At 38.2% G+C, this 15,820-nt stretch overlaps 1 protein-coding gene across 1 annotated transcript; it reads right to left on the bottom strand.

Annotated features, from left to right (window-relative positions):
• Positions 1-8,300: 8,300 nt before the first annotated feature.
• Positions 8,301-9,665, bottom strand: LOC136839649 (CASP8-associated protein 2-like). Its single transcript, XM_067105968.1, has one exon. The coding sequence runs from the start codon at positions 9,663-9,665 to the stop codon at positions 8,301-8,303; it is 1,365 nt and encodes a 454-aa protein (XP_066962069.1).
• Positions 9,666-15,820: the final 6,155 nt, after the last annotated feature.

The following is a 15,820-nucleotide window of genomic DNA, read 5'->3' as shown; positions in this document are numbered from 1 at the left end:
CTTACAGGGTTGATGTGAGCGGTTATGGATAACAATGAGGCCTGGAAAACTAGCAGAACGAGAGAGTGAGAGCTTACAATATGTCCATCAGCTACTTCCATATTTCCTCCCAGTTTTGATTCAGCTCTTTGCTCTAATCCGAATTTCTCGTGAAGGAACCTTTGGCCCTCATTGTTTTAGACGTCTCCCTTGTAAGCAGTTATAGAACCTTTAACTATTTCATCATTTAATTTTCAATTCATTCACTTCAGAGGTCATAATCAGAAAGGAATAATTATCATTACCTCATAAAATGTCACATTATCTCCCATCTCGATGCTCACAATGAGGTGAGAACAAAACTGGGAATCGAGAAGAAGGCTGCTTTTTAGATTGCTTTTTGGGGGTTACAAACCGTTGATGGAGATTATCTCCAACACTTGGATGTGTTCGGAGGAGGAGAATGATGGGGAGAACTTTGGAGATCAGAGATCAAAGCCACATTTAGGATAACTTTGGAGATTGAATTTACAATAAACACAATTCATTACGAGGAAATTCACAAAAGTTCATCTCGACAGCTGTGGAGGTAATTAAAAAAAAGTTGAGCAGTCGCAAGGTGTAGATAACAGCTACTGCTACTATTCCTGCTAAAAGGACAGTTGCTACTAATACCTTTGCTGCTGATTTTCTTCAGTATGCTAGTATTGCTATTACTTCTACTATTTGATGATGATACAAACCTAAATGTAGGTTTGTCATTCTTGCCGCCTGTCTGTCCTTCCTTCACAGTAAAGGTACAATCAAGCTGAATATCATATTTCCAGCAATTTTACATCATTTTCAAAATGCAGGAAATACATATAAACAATCTTTTAACAATCTTCCCGGGCTTCGTTGTGACCTTCTGCCCCTGACCCCAAACATTTCAGGATAATTCTTCTCCTCCTGTCTCCTGAGGAAGTCTTTCCTCAGATTCATGTGGATTCTTTTAATCCAGTTATCATTACACAAGTATCAAAAAAGGGCAAAATCATCGGTCTCGGGGAAGACAGTTTTTTTGCAAAATCGATCACCATGCCTTTAGAAGTAAGAGATTTGGTAGTCAGGATTTTCAAATTCGCGCACACGCACTCGCGCACGCGCACACACACACACACACACACACACACACACACAGACAGACAGACAGACATCACACTGCTTGTTGTCACTTCAGCCATGATTTGTTAGATGCCTTCACTATCTTCTGTCAAAGGAACTATGCAACAAAATTCGATCGCTCTGATCCATGTACTGAAATCTGTTTTGGACTGACTGATTTGTACGTGTTAAAAACACTCCAAGCACTTTGAATAATTAGTTTATGCAAACTATATAACGTAGTAGCCTTTAACTTGTAGCAAAAGCGAGCTTATAATGCGTAACCTTTTCACAAATAGCCAAGCCCTTTAAATGTACTTTTTTTTTAATCTTACTCTTGCGGTTCTTGGGCCTCATTGTGACCTACTACCACTTTCACGAGACGGTCCCAAAGTCCACTTGTTTTGCATGACCCACCTCCATGTCAGCCATCGGCTGGATCTTTACATCCTGCAATGGACATGCAGACTTTATTTGGCGTTTTCTCTCCACCTAGTCTATGAAGAGCCCATTCATGATTGAATGAATGGATGAGTAGCTCCTGTAAGCAAGATTGCTCTAGGAACAATAATATTAAATACCCACTACCATCTTAATCAACTAATGGCAATCGTTTTCGGGGATATATCATGTTTTATTCTTAACTATTCCAACAAGAGCATATTTGCCTATTAGTTGCATGATTTCTGTCTTCATTGCAGTCATATTATTATCATTATCATTGTTATTATTGTTGTAATTATTATTAGATTCCTCAGGAAGAAAAAATATATAGATATAAAGTAGAGAAAAGAAGCACATGGAATACAAGAAATCGCTCATAGAAAACGCTTTGCTTTAATCGTCTCATTTTTCATTTTATATTTCCAGAATCTTTCCAGAATCGCGATCTGGATTCTGTACACGAGGGACCCTCACCGCTCTCTCCCTCTTGCTGTAATTAACGACCAATTAAGCCATTTCAGAGTTAATAACATTTCGGGAAAGAAGTCGTTACTGTATCCCTCAGAGAACGTTAGCTGACCGTGATGAGGAAGGTCACCGAGACAGTTGTGGGGGGAGGTAGGGAGGGAGGGACAGGGAACCGAGTTGAATTCTTAGGGTCATTGTTCCCAATAAATCGCGAGTGTTAATTACCTGCGTCATGCCAAAGGAAGGGCCACACAAAGTTATCATGAAACAAAGGAAGGGAATAAACGGAGGAATGAGAGAGGCGGAAAAAGATTTTTTATAATTCTTTCTATTGTCTGTTTTGCATCTCTAGAGGGAGTGGCCTCATTGTCTTTAAACCTTCCGGTTTTCATCAAGCTTCACAGTTTTCCCCCCTAATTTGTTTACAACCCACTGTAGTCGAGTAACTGCCAGGTACGTGCTGCACTGCCTAGATCACTAGAGGCATTTAAGTCGTTTTTACCCACAAAGGATCAATTTCGGGTTTCTCCCTGGTGAGTGGAGGATGGTAATCACTGAACCAATGGGACCTACATCATTACTGTATTATTATTATTATTATTATTATTATTATTATTATTATTATTATTATTATAAAGTGTCCCCGGTATTGAGTGCTGACATGAAAACAAAAGATAAAATAGATAGAAAAGAGAAGCAGATAACAAATGAACAATAAATACGATATATTAGCGAAGTCATATTTCCAGAAGGAAGTTTCTAACAAGCTAAAATATCATTTGAAAAGAAAGAGTAAAGTAAAGATTATTCAAATTGCACCTTAAATATCAGAGGGGTCAGTCCGGTTATTTTTATTTCTAGTTTTCCCAGTTCTTCCAGGATCTGCAACGTAGGAGATGGTATGGTAACAATCATTAAGTTATGGACTGCCTGGGAAATTCATACTTTTAAAAATGAATTAAAATCACGGAGAGGTTATTTCTGCGGCTGAAGAACTAGATTTCCTCTGCCATGAAGAGAAGTTCGATGTTTAAACTTACGGTGGAAATTGGTCAATTCTTTGTAACTATTCTCAGGAAAGGCTATTATTATTTTCATTATTATTGTTGTTCTTATTTTCAAGGTGTAGAAACCGAGACGGGCAAGAATACCAAAACATGCCGTCGGTCTGTCCAGGAGTCACTGTTAATGGATTTCCTCCCTTAGCGATGATAGACCCACTTCTTGAAAAGAGTCAGCGGTATGATTCAAGAAACATCGAGGAAGAGAGAGAATGCCACATTCTGGGAGTGAAAGGTATGAGACTTGTTCGAAAGCAGTTGACTCCTGAGTGTTTAGAATATTCGGTAAAACGGAGAAGCACTAACTAGGCTGTTTATGAATTAGGTTATGTATTTTCTTTACCTCGCGAGTTTGTGGTGCGACAATGTTAGAGGAAGACCATGTAGCCCCGTAACACCCACATGGTCTCCTCCTCTCTTGTTCATACTGTGGGCATCGGGAATCCTCGGGTTGCATGAGTTAGTAACTGAGCATCTCTCATTACTATCGAGCTTTGGAACTCTCTTCCTGCTTCCTTGCTCCCCAACTCTTCAAGAGTCAGGTTTGTCTCTTCCTTAGAAATTCAACTTTAATTCTCTTCTTCCCCGTTTAGTTTCCTTGTTATATTCGAGTCTGGGTTAGATAAGGACTCGCGGCTGCCTTTCCCATCGGCCTCTCTACATAAAGGAAAAGCTTGAAATGCAATCTTGAAGTTTTATAGATAAGCAGGAATTTGATTTCATCTTTCTCCTTTGGCCTTCGGGAATCTTTGTCACCCACTTCGTTTGTTATCGCCCCCCCAAAAAAAAAAAGTTTGCAGTAAGTCCCGGTAACGTCTGGTCCCAGAGTTAACCCGACGTGCAGCCCTCCTCTTTTATCCGGTCTTGAGGCCGTCAAGGGTGGCAGCCTCGCCTGACTGGGGGAATGTCACTCCAAACCTTTCCTCTGCTGTCTGTGGCCACCACGAACCGACGGGGCCACAGGGGGCCACAATCCATCTGCGTTATTCATTCATCATCATTTAATTTCTAGCGTTATAAAGGTTTACTCTTCATCTTTTCTTGTTTATTTTCTTTTCACATTTCTTCCCTAATTTGGCTTCTTCATTTAAGGATTTTTCAACCGTCAGTTAGTTTAATACATAATGAAGTCATTTCTGGGTTTTTGCATCTGGAGGTAAATTACTCTTGTCAGCTAACGTGGCACGAAATAATCTTACTCCTGGGAACAGGGAGTGAAAAAAGAAAGCAAGACGCCCAGGAAGAGAGGGAGAATTGAAGAGTACTATTTTTCATGAAGTTAATTGAGATGCTGAGAACCTCCGTCATTTCAATGTGCTCAAAGAGGGACGTCAGCGGAAGAACTTAAAGGGAAAAGATATTATTAATACGCTAGAATGGGAATAACATTAAACAGGGAGTGAATATGATTTGGACCATTTAAATGGTAACATTAAAGTGGAATTCATTCGTTGATTATTACTTTTATTTCGAGGGAAGAAAATGATATAGTTATGTTTTAGAAGTTTTGTGTAGAAAGTTTTAAAGAGCTTCCGAAGAATACAAACTTTTTTGTTGAATTTCGGATTTAAAGGTATAAATAACGCTATAAAGAGTTGATAAATTATTAAAAATAACAGAAGCAGATTATTAGCCTTTAACTGCAACTACTTGTATAAAGTTCCCCTTGATTACGTTTCATTTCATTTGAGCGATGATCTAAGGTATTTAATTGTTGACGCTTCCCTGCAACAGAACCCTAACATAAGAGAAAGCTGCAAGGAAATAAAGTATAAATAGTCTCTCTCTCTCTCTCTCTCTCTCTCTCTCTCTCTCTCTCTCTCTCTCTCTCTCTCTCTCTCTCTCTCTCTTTCTTTTAAAAGATTAATTTCATCCGGCCTCCCAAACGCTGCTTCCTTACCCAAAGCCAAAGTGTCGATGAAATTCTTGTCTTCCTGAAACAAACTTTGAGAAAATCCAATATTCCTCACAGCCATTTCTGTTCACTCGAATTCTGGAGGCGACGGCTACCGTATAAATTTCCCTTCATATGCGTGCGTGCGCGCGTGTTTGTTGACGATATTTACTCTGGACTTACGGGAGTTAGTCTGGAATTTACTTAGAGAGGGAGAACTATTTTTATATTGGGTCAGACCATCGAAGGAGGGTCAGGAATACGGAAGAACAGAAAGTGTTCTGTGCGTGGTCATGCTCTTGTTGTTCTGAAGCTTGTTCTGTTTGTTTTGCTCCTCGTGCTTGTGGTGCTGCAGTGATCGATTATTTTATACGCGCTGTCTGAAAATGTCACCTGGATGACTTTAGTCCTTTTGTCCCTAATGAAGTAGAGAGTCTAGTCAGTATTACTTGGAATGATTTTTTCACTCTTGTAAAATCCTGTCGTTGCAGATGGAGTCAGAATTCACTTTTGGTTTTCTGCAAAAGAAAACTATTGTGCCGGCTTTGTCTGTCAGTTAGCACTTTTTCTGTCCGTCCTCAGGAATTAAAAACTACTGAGGCTAGAGGGCTTCTAATTTGTATGTTGATCATCCACCCTCCAATCATCAAACATAACAAATTGCAGCCCTCTAGTTTTTCTTTCATTTAAGGTTAAAGTTAGCCATGATCGTGCTTCTGGCACTACAGCAACATAGGCCATCACGGCCAGCTGAGAGTTTCATGAGCCACGGCTCATACAGCATTATACCGAGACCACCGAAAGATAAATCTATTTTCGGTGGCCTTGATTATACGCTGTACAGAAAACTCAGTTGCGCCGAAGAAGCTTCGGTGCATTTTCTACTTGTTTATTCTTGTTTATTAATGTTAGTCTGTGCAAATGTTCATCAGAGTATGTTTTCATTTTATGATAGGTATTTACTTAGATCATGTAATGCCAACTGCTAACTAACAATTCCTGTTAAATCTCCACAACACTAATCGTTAAACTACTACACTGCACGCCATCTGAGGCATTCTTAATAAATTTAAGGTCCTTAACCATCCTTTGAAAAAAGAACGCTTGATTTTCCCCCGAAAGAAAGACGCGAATGAGAGAAGCCTTGACGCTTAGTATACGTTTCCCGGCGACGCTGGCAGCCATTGGAGGGAATATCTTTTTCAGTTGGAATCAGGTGAGACGCGTCTTGACATTACTTCTCCATCTGGGATGCCCTGGTCGGATTCCTGAGATGACAGGGATGCTGCGGATTTCCTGGAACTATTCCCAGTGGGCCATGAGAGAGAGAGAGAGAGAGAGAGAGAGAGAGAGAGAGAGAGAGAGAGAGAGAGAGAGAGAGAGAGAGAGAGAGATGGCGAGGCGGGCTGGGGGTGGTGGGTGGAATCCTTTTCATATTACTTGCACTATTACGTCATTGTTCATTCCTTTTCGTTGGGAAATCATTCCACAGAAAAGAGAAAAGAGGGGAGAAATATTTAAACAAAATAGTGTCTGTATATTCAGAATTTTATGAAACTCACCATAAGGAATTAATGAATTTCAATACACATCCACAAACTTTGTCTTGCTTCCCATTACACACACAGACATCTATATATACACACACACACACACACACACACACACACATATATATATATATATATATATATATATATATATATATATATATATATATATATATATATATATATATATATATATTATATATATATATATATATATATATATATATATATATATATATATATATATATATATATATATATATATATATATATATATATATTATATATATAGATATATGTGTGTGTGTGTTTGTGTGTGAGTGTATACATACACTTTATCATAAAGTCCTTCATCTGTATATTCCTCCTCGGAAAGCAGTGTCTACAGGGAGAGTAAATTTTTCCCTAGGAATACAGAGAAACGAATGAAAGAAACACCCATTTGAATACTCAAAATATTTTCATCCATAATTCCATCTTGACGAAAAATTTTGACAGGCAGTAAAGTAAAAGGAAAAGGCAAAGGGGGAAAGTGAAGTCGCCTAAACGTTCTCGAAACCTGCGATGGAAGAAGATGGTCTGAGAATGAGGGATTTTGAGGTGGGCCATTTAGCGAAGAGAGAAACAAAGGGGAAGACGATGTTGGGGACAGAGGTCGGTGTTACTGGCAGAGGAAGAAAGTCGTCTTGGTGTCCTGGCTGTTGATTGCTCTTTGTTACCAAGTAGACAGAAAGAAAATCAAATACTGAATGATGATGAAATTCGTCGATGGAAATGAACGAAGTGGAAAGAAACAGACATCTCGACTACCATGAAGCATTTACTTTTAATTCATGACGGAAATGGAACATCTCTTTGAAACAAATAAACATTAGTAATTAATGATTAACTCCAAAATAAAACTAGTAAAAAATGCGCCGAAGTTTCTTCGGTGCAATGTAGTTTCCTGTGCAGCGTGTAATAAAAGGTCACCGAAAATAGATCTATCTTTCGGTGGTCTCGGTATAATGCTGTATGAGCCGCGACCCATGAAACTTTAACCACGGGCCGGTGGTGGCCTATCTTATATCGTCACCAGAAATACGATCGTGGCTAACTTTAACCTTAAATAAAATAAAACTACTGAGGCTACAGGGCTGCAATTTGGTATTTTTGATGATTGGAGGGTGGATGATGAACATACCAATTTGCAGCCCTCTAGCCTCAGTAGTTTTTATGATCTGAGGGAGGACAGAAAAAGTGCGGACAGAGAAAAGTGCGGACAGGATAAAGTGCGGACGGACAGAAAAAGCCGGCACAGTAGTTTTCTTTTACAGAAAACTAAAAATGAGATAAATTATTGATCTTATAAGAATGTTAAACAAGCACATCACACTGTAAACTCACATCTAAAAAATAAACCTGACTTTATCATATGTTTTAGCGTAAAGATGTGAGTAGGGGAAAGCTTGCAGATTCTTTCAATGAGTAAAAGGTAAAAAAAAAGAATAAGTAAAAAAATTCATTCCTCGGTAGGGATTAAAGGTCATAGCATATATTTGGAGGAGGCTTTTAGCTATATGTAGCGTATGAAATGTAGAAAAATATGAAGCAATGCAAATGGTTCTGTGAAATCTTATTTACTTCAGGATAAGAAAGAAAATATGCCCTTGTGCTAATTCCCCCATGAGACGGAATCCCTTTCATGAAACTGTATCGCTCTTTCGTGGGGCGCAGACTCTGAGTGACCTTCATTCAAAGCAAATTTCGTTAAAGATTAAATTAATTGCCGTGGAAGCCCTTCCATATAAATATGAAGCCTTCTGCTTTTGAGGCTGTTGAAATGTTAAGTGAGATATTCAGTGCTTTAATGAGGCCCAATATGGATCTTTTTTGGTGCTGATCAGGATGTGATTCGTTTTCACTAACATTTTGTGCTTCGATCTGACCGCTGGTCCATTTTGTGCTTCGATCTGATTGCTGGTCCATTTTGTGCTTCGATCTGATTGCTGGTCCATTTTGTGCTTCGATCTGATTGCTGGTCCATTTTGTGCTTCGATCTGATTGCTGGTCCATTTTGTGCTTCGATCTGATTGCTGGTCCATTTTGTGCTTCGATCTGATTGCTGGTCCATTTTGTGCTTCGACCTGATTGCTGGTCCATTTTGTGCTTCGATCTGATTGCTGGTCCATTTTGTGCTTCGACCTGATTGCTGGTCCATTTTGTGCTTGATCTGATTGCTGGTCCATTTTGTGCTTCGATCTGATTGCTGGTCCATTTTGTGCTTCGATCTGATTGCTGGTCCATTTTGTGCTTCGATCTGATTGCTGGTCCATTTTGTGCTTCGATCTGATTGCTGGTCCATTTTGTGCTTCGATCTGATTGCTGGTCCATTTTGTGCTTGATCTGATTGCTGGTCCATTTTGTGCTTCGACCTGATTGCTGGTCCATTTTGTGCTTCGATCTGATTGCTGGTCCATTTTGTGCTTCGATCTGATTGCTGGTCCATTTTGTGCTTCGATCTGATTGCTGGTCCATTTTTGTGCTTCGATCTGATTGCTGGTCCATTTTGTGCTTCGATCTGATTGCTGGTCCATTTTGTGCTTCGATCTGATTGCTGGTCCATTTTGTGCTTCGATCTGATTGCTGGTCCATTTTGTGCTTCGATCTGATTGCTGGTCCATTTTGTGCTTCGATCTGATTGCTGGTCCATTTTGTGCTTCGACCTGATTGCTGGTCCATTTTGTGCTTCGATCTGATTGCTGGTCCATTTTGTGCTTCGACCTGATTGCTGGTCCATTTTGTGCTTCGATCTGATTGCTGGTCCATTTTGTGCTTCGATCTGATTGCTGGTCCATTTTGTGCTTCGATCTGATTGCTGGTCCATTTTGTGCTTCGATCTGATTGCTGGTCCATTTTGTGCTTCGATCTGATTGCTGGTCCATTTTGTGCTTCGATCTGATTGCTGGTCCATTTGTGCATCGACCTGATTGCTGGTCCATTTTGTGCTTCGATCTGATTGCTGGTCCATTTTGTGCTTCGACCTGATTGCTGGTCCATTTTGTGCTTCGATCTGATTGCTGGTCCATTTTGTGCTTCGATCTGATTGCTGGTCCATTTTGTGCTTCGATCTGATTGCTGGTCCATTTTGTGCTTCGATCTGATTGCTGGTACACGGTGAAAGCTTTGTAAGTTGTGAATAAATAGACATATTTGCACACGTACAAACGCACACACACGTACACGCACAGTATGTGTTTGCGCGCGTGCGTGTATGTGTGTGCGTGAGTGTGTGAGTATGGCCATTTTTGAGTGAGGTAATTTTTTTACCAGATGTGTATGGACCTGTAATAGCCGGAAAAACCTCTTAGCTTCTCTCTTATCTTCACATTTTGGATGCCCTTGTAATTACATAGCCTTTGACCTTACAAGCATATACAAAAGTGTAAAGAATTTCGACATGCTAACGAGACAATGCAATTATTAAAAATAAATATATATGCATACTTACATGCATATATATATATATATATATATATATATATATATATATATATATATATATATATATATATATATACATACATACATACATACATACATACATACATACATACATACATACATACATACATACATACATACTTTAATATACACACCTTAATGCGGCAGAGCAGACTCCAGGAGAGATTCCTTAGTTAAATATACTAAAGAATAACCAATTTGTTGTACATGAACAGGGCCAACGACTCCTGTCCTTGCCTTTTGGTTTTTAACCAAGGTCATCCGCCAGTCATCCATAGCTGAAGCCGGGAAGAACAAGCACTCAACACCTTAACCTTGTCCATCATCCCACTGTAAAGGATATGTTGTGGCCGTCCTGAGCAAGGCCACAATTATCGACGGTGGATCTAGCCTTTACGCAAAGAGGTGTAAAACTATAGGGAAACAAGAGCTCTTACCCTGAGCTCGGGCCACTAATCCAGGTACTGCCAGCTGTTCAGTTCGACCTGGTTCTCATTAAGGTATTTACATAATCTAACACATTTCCCTCTGGGCACCAAAAGACTTTGAAGTTCCAGACCTTCTTGGATGAGAACAATCAGAAGGGAGGCTGGAGATGGTGGAGATTTGTGGAAGTAAACGTTCAGAATAGACATGAATGGCAGAATACTAAAGGGACTGTTTGTGTATCACAGCGTAGGAGACTATGGCAATGGCAGAGCTCAACTTGCATTTGAAAGGCGAGGGGTCACTCCCGACCTACCGCCCAACACATTTAGACGTAAATGGGAACCAGGTTCTGCTCGGAATAAGCGTATGGTAAGGGGCTAGCAACCGCACTCTTAGTCTTGTTGAGAAGCCAGGATGTTTAGCCCAACTGGCACCACGCGCTCCAAAGTGGGAACAGGTATACAGTGAAACAAATATACAGCTTATATATGTTTCCATCTATGTATACATAGTCATATGTGATCCAAAGTAAACAAAACCTTTGTCCCTGAGAACGACCCTCAAGTGACACAGTAAAAAGTTCCGGCAAACTGCAAAAGTTTATTCCACACCGCTTTACAGCTCCTCCATCAGAATTCCTCCCCAGAGGAAAACATGTGTGTCCAGAAATATTGAAGGCAAACGCGTTGGCGAAGATTCTACAACATGATTTTTTAGTTTTCTGTCCGTCCGCACTTTTTCCTGTCCGCACTTTTTGCAGCTGTTAGGTTGATCATCTACCCTCCAATCATCAAACATACCAAATTGCAGCCTCTAGCCTTAGTAGCTTTTTATTTTATTTATCGTTAAACTTAGCATAAGCGTGCGTCTGGCAACGATATAGGATAGGCAACCACCGGGCCGTGGTTAAAGTTCATGGGTCGCGGCTCCTACAGCATTATACTGAGACCATCGAAGTTAAGTATACCTTAGTTTTACCGGACCACTGAGCTGATTAACAGCTCTCCTAGGGCTGGCCCGAAAGATAGATATATTTTCCGTGGCCTTGATTATACGTTGTAGCTGCTGTACAGAAAGCTCGATTGCGCCGAAGTTTTACTAGTTCTTTTCACAGCTGAATGAGGACACTAAAACCTTAGTTTAGGTGATTTGCCAGTCTTCCGTCCAGTATTATTATACGTGAATTATCTTTTGTGACATTCGTCGTCTTTCTAGGATTTGAGTTTTGGTTAGTTTGGTTAGTCGTGTCTTTGTGCTGACGAGGCAGAAAGTTTCGAAAATGTGTCATCGAATAATTGAGTAGATAATTGATTGATTTAGCCCTAACAACTAGCGTTACACTACCGCCGCCATCGACACCGTAGATCTGTGATTCTTATCACGAAATAACAGAAACATGAGTACAAGCGAAAGAGAGAGAGAGAGAGAAAATGATGGAGACGGGAGACATAATGGGTTTAGTAAATGCAAGGGCTTTCACTGCGTTAGAAAATATTCTCTGTTTCCCTCTCATCGGAACGATTTGGTCTTGACGTCAAATGTTTCGTGTAAAAATAGGTTTCCTTGGAAAGTGAGAAACTGTGCCAAAGTCTGATCTGGGCTTTGTTAAATGGTCTCTTTCGCAACACATTCTTTACCAGTAGTCCTTCTTGGCTTTTCAGCAGTAAAAATTATGAACAGTAGAACATGAAAAAACTAATTGTATTTTACTATTATTATTACGGGAAACAAAAAGTGTTCTTGTGTAGCCTTTTCGAGCAAATTACTATAAACCTACACTTTTTGTCATCTGCGGTCATTTGTCAAAACGGGATTATTATTATTATTATTATTATTATTATTATTATTATTATTATTATTATTATTATTATTATTATTATTATTATCGAACTGCAAAGCAATTTTCCATAGTATATAAAACCCAAAATATGGAAACGAAGGAGAATTTTATCTAATAAATTCCTCTGCGCCGGCATTTAATTCTCACTGGGTGTAAGTTATGCTCAAGGTATGGCGAATTTGATATTAGACAATATTTGTGGCCTTATATTTGTGAATATAAAAAGGGTCACGCACGCATTTAAAAGTGAACAAAAGGTTTACATGTATATGTATATATAATTTATATATATATATATACAGTATGTATATATATATATATATATATATATATATATATATATATATATATATATATATATATATATATATATATATATATATATATATATATATATATATATATATTTAACAGATTTGTCTTCACTAGATAGGATTTAAAGAACAACCTTTCTTTTTGGATTTTAAGTGTTTGTCGTCAATTTTAGATTCCAACGTTGAGAAAAATTGGCTGATGTTAGGCTTACACACAATAGAAAGTTAAGAAATCTCGGTGTTGACGTTAATAAGAAAATAGATAGTAGTAAAGTTATTTTTAATTTTCTAACAGAAATTTAACAACAGATGAAAAGGAAGTTCTTTCTCTTGGTCTTGATTTTGCTTTGATCCCCATGAAATTCAATTTCTTTAAGTATTTTTTAAGTTTTGAAAAACTATGTTCTACTTTGAGAGGCTGTGACATTTTTGGCAGTGAAACCCTTACTTCACTTTTTAGCAAAATTTCCGTAATTGCAAACGATACCTTCAAAAAAAAAAAAAAATATATATATATATATATATATATATATATATTTATATAATATACATACAGTATATATATATATATATATATATATAGATACAGTATATACAGTATATTATATATATATATATATATATATATATATATATATATATATATATATATATATATATATATATAGAGAGAGAGAGAGAGAGAGAGAGAGAGAGAGAGAGAGAGAGAGAGTAATAGTCTCCAAAAAGCAAAAGCATGGATGCAGAATACAAACGACTGCAGCAGAATGAACATTGTTATGAAATACAGTCACCGCCAAACACGAAATAATTGGCCTGTAACACTGAACAGAAGGCAACTGGAAGCTTCCCAGCGCTTTTCCTGGAAGTCTATCGAGCTGGAAGCCGTCACCAAACGAAAGTCCATGTTACAAATGTAGCCCTGTCAGAACTTATGTAGCTTTCCTACAGAGTATCTTGCACGAATTCTGCTCCGCCTTTCATGAATGCTACTGTCGTGTGGCTGCATATGTATGTGGGTGTCTATGTGCCTGTGAGAGAGAGAGAGAGAGAGAGAGAGAGAGAGAGAGAGAGAGAGAGAAAGTCTTCCATAAAAACATCCGGTAATGTCGAATTTGCTAACTCGAATTTTCACCAAAATTGGAGATTATAATAGGAGAGAACGAAAGACAGGCACAGTTACACTTACGGAGACTGAGAGAGAGAGAGAGAGAGAGAGAGAGAGAGAGAGAGAGAGAGAGAGAGAGAGAGAGAGAGAGAGAGAGAGCCAAAAAAGAAAAATATTCAATCGAAAGATTCAGTACCATCAAAGTTGGTAAACATATCAAATTTGACTGAGACAGACAGATAAACTGATAAGTGGACAGGTCTGACAAAGGAAAAAATTCAGGACAAAATTCTGAGATGACGCCAAAATTTCATTTGTAACTCGAATATTCGCTCTAAATAGGAGGCTACAATGGGACACTTCTTCCATAACAACGTTACGGAGGCCTTTTCTTAGCCTTCTAAAGACTCGGTGTGTCCCATTTGCGTCGTCTTTTCAAAATCTATAATCTACTTATTGAAAGTAAAATTCTGGAATCCGTCATTCCATTTGCGGAATTTCCTCGCTTGGTTTCTCTCCTTTGTGGCTGATGGAGAATTTGAGCTGAGACTCTTATTCCCTGCTGCGTCCTTTCTCATTTCGCCTTTTATCCCAGACTAGTGAAAGCCCCTGAGTTTCGTATGACGTTTGTTTCATGGTGGCCTTTCACCTCTCGCTCTAAGCTTATCTTCTTACACTATTTCATTCTGCTCGTTTGTAAACACAACCGGGATGCTCGGTGAAGAGTTTCCGGCATTCTGTTAGGTTTTTCCCAAATTGTCAAATCGGATCATCACCTGTCACTTCGATAATTAGCTATCATGATCAATTTTTCCGTCATTTATCAGACATTTATCGATTTGTCTCTAAGCACTAATTATCATTATTATTCATTAATAAAAGTTATATCAATTGCTCTCTATAACTTTGCAGCATCTGCAGAATTACCTTCATGAATTTTCGAATGCAAGTTATTTAACTGAATTTCCTACTGTTGTGTAACATTGATTTCAAGTGAGAAATGAAACAAAAATAATGACTCCAGTTAATAAAGAAATTTATTCTACTGACGACAGTAAATCTCCATTTAAAAGTTTCAGTGGGTAATGCCCACTGAAGTTTTTAAATGGAATGAAGACTAAATTCATACCCACTGTTCATTGCTATGGTCACAAGGAGATAAAGTGTTCTAAGTTATTAATCAACGTGGAATGTTATGCCTTCTAGAAGGGTGCTTAGTATAGGATTTTAAAAGTATAACATAACTGAATTCCATCAAAGAGATGGAAAGTCGGACACTGTATAACGTAACAAAATACAACGAAAACACCCAACAAAAAAAGAGAGACGATCATGCAACAATAACTGAGCAGATACCAAATCACGAATCAAAATCCACAATATGATTTTGCATGAAATAATTCAGGTCATTTATTAACAACCATTGAACGCATTAATATTTTCATTGTCATGATGGAATACGTTTATCAGTTGGTAAATTGTTTTGATTGTCGTAATATTTTTAAAAACAATCAAAGCAATTACTACAGCTTCGATAACTTCATGTATTTTTGATAATACACATCAGCATTTGTATATGCTATTTTAAAAAATTGGTCTTATGAGGTTACATACAAATTAAGTACTCGTGTGGATTCTACTTTCACGCAATGATCGGCTGATCAGCAATGTTTAGCGAGTTGGGTCTGTCCAATATGTGGATGGGTGACCCCAAGAAATGACCCAGGTTCGAGTCCTGGGTGAGAGCGGAACAATATGACCACATTCCTTTAATATCCAGAACACATCTAATGACCTAAGCAGTAAATTATGTACCTGGTAGTTAGTCAAATATAGCTGGGTGCCGACAGGATTTGACTCTAAATGTGACCAATATTTAGGTACATATCTTCTGCCGTATGAATTGTGACAAATAAAAGATATATCACCAGAAATTATTATAATTGTTATTAAGTCATGAAGATGCTTACGGATATCTAAAATTATTGTTCATTAAGCAAACATGCTCAGAGGAGCCATTCATTCATTCATTCGTTCACGAATGGGCTGTCCATAGACTAGATGAAAATAGAGCCCATATAAAGTT

The sequence above is a fragment of the Macrobrachium rosenbergii genome, chromosome 1 (genome assembly GCF_040412425.1).
Source record: "Macrobrachium rosenbergii isolate ZJJX-2024 chromosome 1, ASM4041242v1, whole genome shotgun sequence".
Lineage (NCBI taxonomy): Eukaryota > Metazoa > Arthropoda > Malacostraca > Decapoda > Palaemonidae > Macrobrachium > Macrobrachium rosenbergii.
The sequence above is the reverse complement of the archived record's forward strand: the minus strand, read 5'-3'. Positions and strand labels throughout refer to the sequence as shown.